General features: G+C 37.4%; 1 protein-coding gene across 1 annotated transcript in view; it reads right to left on the bottom strand.

Moving 5' to 3' along the window:
- Csnka2ip (casein kinase 2 subunit alpha' interacting protein) overlaps positions 1-1,910 on the bottom strand; it is a 2,283-nt gene extending 373 nt beyond the window's left edge. The window contains exon 1 of the mRNA XM_055593330.1: positions 38-1,910. Within this exon, the coding sequence (XP_055449305.1) occupies positions 38-1,910 (1,873 nt within the window). The remainder of the gene's footprint in view (positions 1-37) is intronic.
- Positions 1,911-2,674: the final 764 nt, after the last annotated feature.

The following is a 2,674-nucleotide window of genomic DNA, read 5'->3' on the forward strand; positions in this document are numbered from 1 at the left end:
GAAGAAGAAGAAGAAGAAGAAGAAGAAGAAGAAGAAGAAGAAGAAGAAGAAGAAGAAGAAGAAGAAGAAGAAGAAGAAGGGACTGGAACCTGGTTTTGGGACTGACTGCTATTACTGTTTTTAACATAGAACAGCATGTCAACAGCCTCGGGCTCTTGGCTTCTATCTTTGTCCTCAGGGGATAAAGCCAAACACTTTCTCTTTGTGTTGAGCCCCTGAATTAAATCAGATTCAGATGCAGGGAAAAACTGTGTTATCTTCTCTAATTCATCAAGATTATCATTGAGGCCTTCTATATTATCGTCAGGTTGACTATCTTTCTTAGGAAGTTGGAAAAAGGATGAGGAACAAGTCTCTGGTAGAGAAAGGATAAGAACTATTTTCACGTCTAGTTTCCCATCAGAGCTGCTCTCAGGTGTTGGTATGACAAAGAGTGTTGCACAACGAGGATCTTTCTTTCCTATAAGATGGTCACACTGAGATTTTATGTAGGAAGCACATTCTAAACAAACAGTATATGCTGATGAAAGTCGGGGGCCAGGATGAGGATTTGGCCTTCCCCTCATTCTTCGAAAGAGTATTTGCCTACAGAGGTCCTTCTGGATTGTAGACTTGGAGATAGAATTGACAATTTTATTTACCACATCATCAGGGACAGTACCACCTTTAATAATGCAGGGCTGACTATAATCTAAGGCCCATGGGATTTCATTCTCTGGTTCTGGCTTTACACTTTCTTCAAGGCTACTTTTATTCTCAGGTTTGGAATTCGACACTGAAGCATTTTTATTCTTGCCAAAGGGCCTAGGACTTGATGTTCTTTGACCTGAGACATGTGCTTTAGGATAAGTTGATGGTGGTTGATGAGCTCTGTGTTTGTTATTGGGTGAAGTAGTATTCTGAACTTTGGGATGAGAAACGGGTGAGCCAACGGCCCAGGTGCTAGGATCACATCTGACCACTGCTTTAGGTTTGGGCTGGCATGTTGGTGAACTCTGAGATGAACAAGCAGAATGTAATGGTAAATTTGATCTCTTTGATTTTGCTTGGGACAATGGTGAGCTCAGAACATTGTTATTAGAGTTTGATACAGGAATTTTCAGAGGTGTACAGTCAGGTGATGGTGAATTCTGAGTTCGACTGGATTCAAGAGAAGACGAATTTGGAGGAGAGTCATTTTTTTGAAGTTTGTTGTTGAGTGCTGATGAGCTCAAAGCTTTTGGGTTATCTATTGAAGATGTGCAAAGGCAGTCCGATAAGGATTCCTTTTGTGATTTAGATTTGCATAATGTTGAGTTAGATTCACTTTGGCTAGATTCCAAAGAATGTAAAGTCCAAGTAGTATTTAGGGATGGTGTTTCTTGATGTTGGAAGGAAGATGAAGATGATGTTGAGACTCTTTGAGTAGACTCCAATAAAGGTGATTTTCTGCATAGGTCAGCACTTGATGATGTTTGAGCCTTCGGGAGGGGTAATCTTGATCTTGGACCTATTTGGCTATGTTCCAATGATGAAGTATTGGCAAGCTTAGATGAAGATGTTGTATGAGGTTTGCGGTGAGACAAAGATGTGTCCAAGGATTTGCAAGAGTAATGCAATGAATTTTTTGAATGGGAATCTCTTGAAGGGGTTGCTGGGCATTTTGAGTGTAACGTTGATGTTTTCATAGCCCTGTTATAGGAGCTTTTAGACTTCAGAGGAGACAAGGTAGAGCAACTCTGCCCTTTCTTTTTGAAGCTTGATGGGGGCAATGTGACTATACTTTGAGATTGTTCTTTGGTCACAGGTTGGCTATTGGGTTGGTTTAGTTTATCACCTGTGTACTGATGTGTAGGTGAATTGTTTGTAGTTTGTTGCTTAGAGTTGTCTAAATTTGAAAAGTGTTGATCATGATAGGCTAATGGCACCATGGTGTGCTGGAGCAGAGATCTTTGGAGAAGCAGTTGGCTTGCAGGGATGTTTTAGTAACAGTCTTTAGCACAAGAATCCATGAAAAATGGTCACTTAAATAAGCACTGATAGTTCCAATTTCTATCTTGTTATGTTTGTATTAATGACAAATGTTGTAGAATGTTTCACAATTAAACTGTAAATGAAATTAGGGGGAAATGTTACCATTGATGATTATCATCTGTCTTCCATTTAATTTCCAAGAGTTTTGGGTTTTTTCCTTGCTCTGTCTCTCTTCGGGGATTCCTGTTTAAAAAATAGTAAAGAGTTTAGCAGAGGTCCTAATGGGATATAACTTTCTTAATGTGTAATGACTAGAACATAGGGTTTATATGATTAAACCTAGAGTGTGTTTCCCAGCCACCTTACATATATTTTGAATTAATTTTCTAAATTATTTACACATATGTAAAATAGCTATATTTAATTTATTGAGCTAAAGAATAAAGTAATATATGTGAATTTCTATCAGCTCACAGAATACTAAATGAACAAAAATTAAGAGCACCAATTACTTCTACTTTATCAATTATTGCATTCCTTCAAAAATAAATTAAAAGCTTCTTGTGCCAAAAATAGTATCTTAGAGAACAGTGAAATACAAATTTGAAAATGTTGGTTTCAAATTTAGTTCAGTTCTCATTATTGTCACATTTTTTTTACTCCCGTCTACTAATCTAAACATCTAATTGAAGCTCTCTTATATTTAGTCTTATTTCTATTT

This window comes from Psammomys obesus, unplaced genomic scaffold (assembly GCF_907164565.1).
Source record: "Psammomys obesus unplaced genomic scaffold, mPsaObe1.curated_primary_1811, whole genome shotgun sequence".
NCBI lineage: Eukaryota > Metazoa > Chordata > Mammalia > Rodentia > Muridae > Psammomys > Psammomys obesus.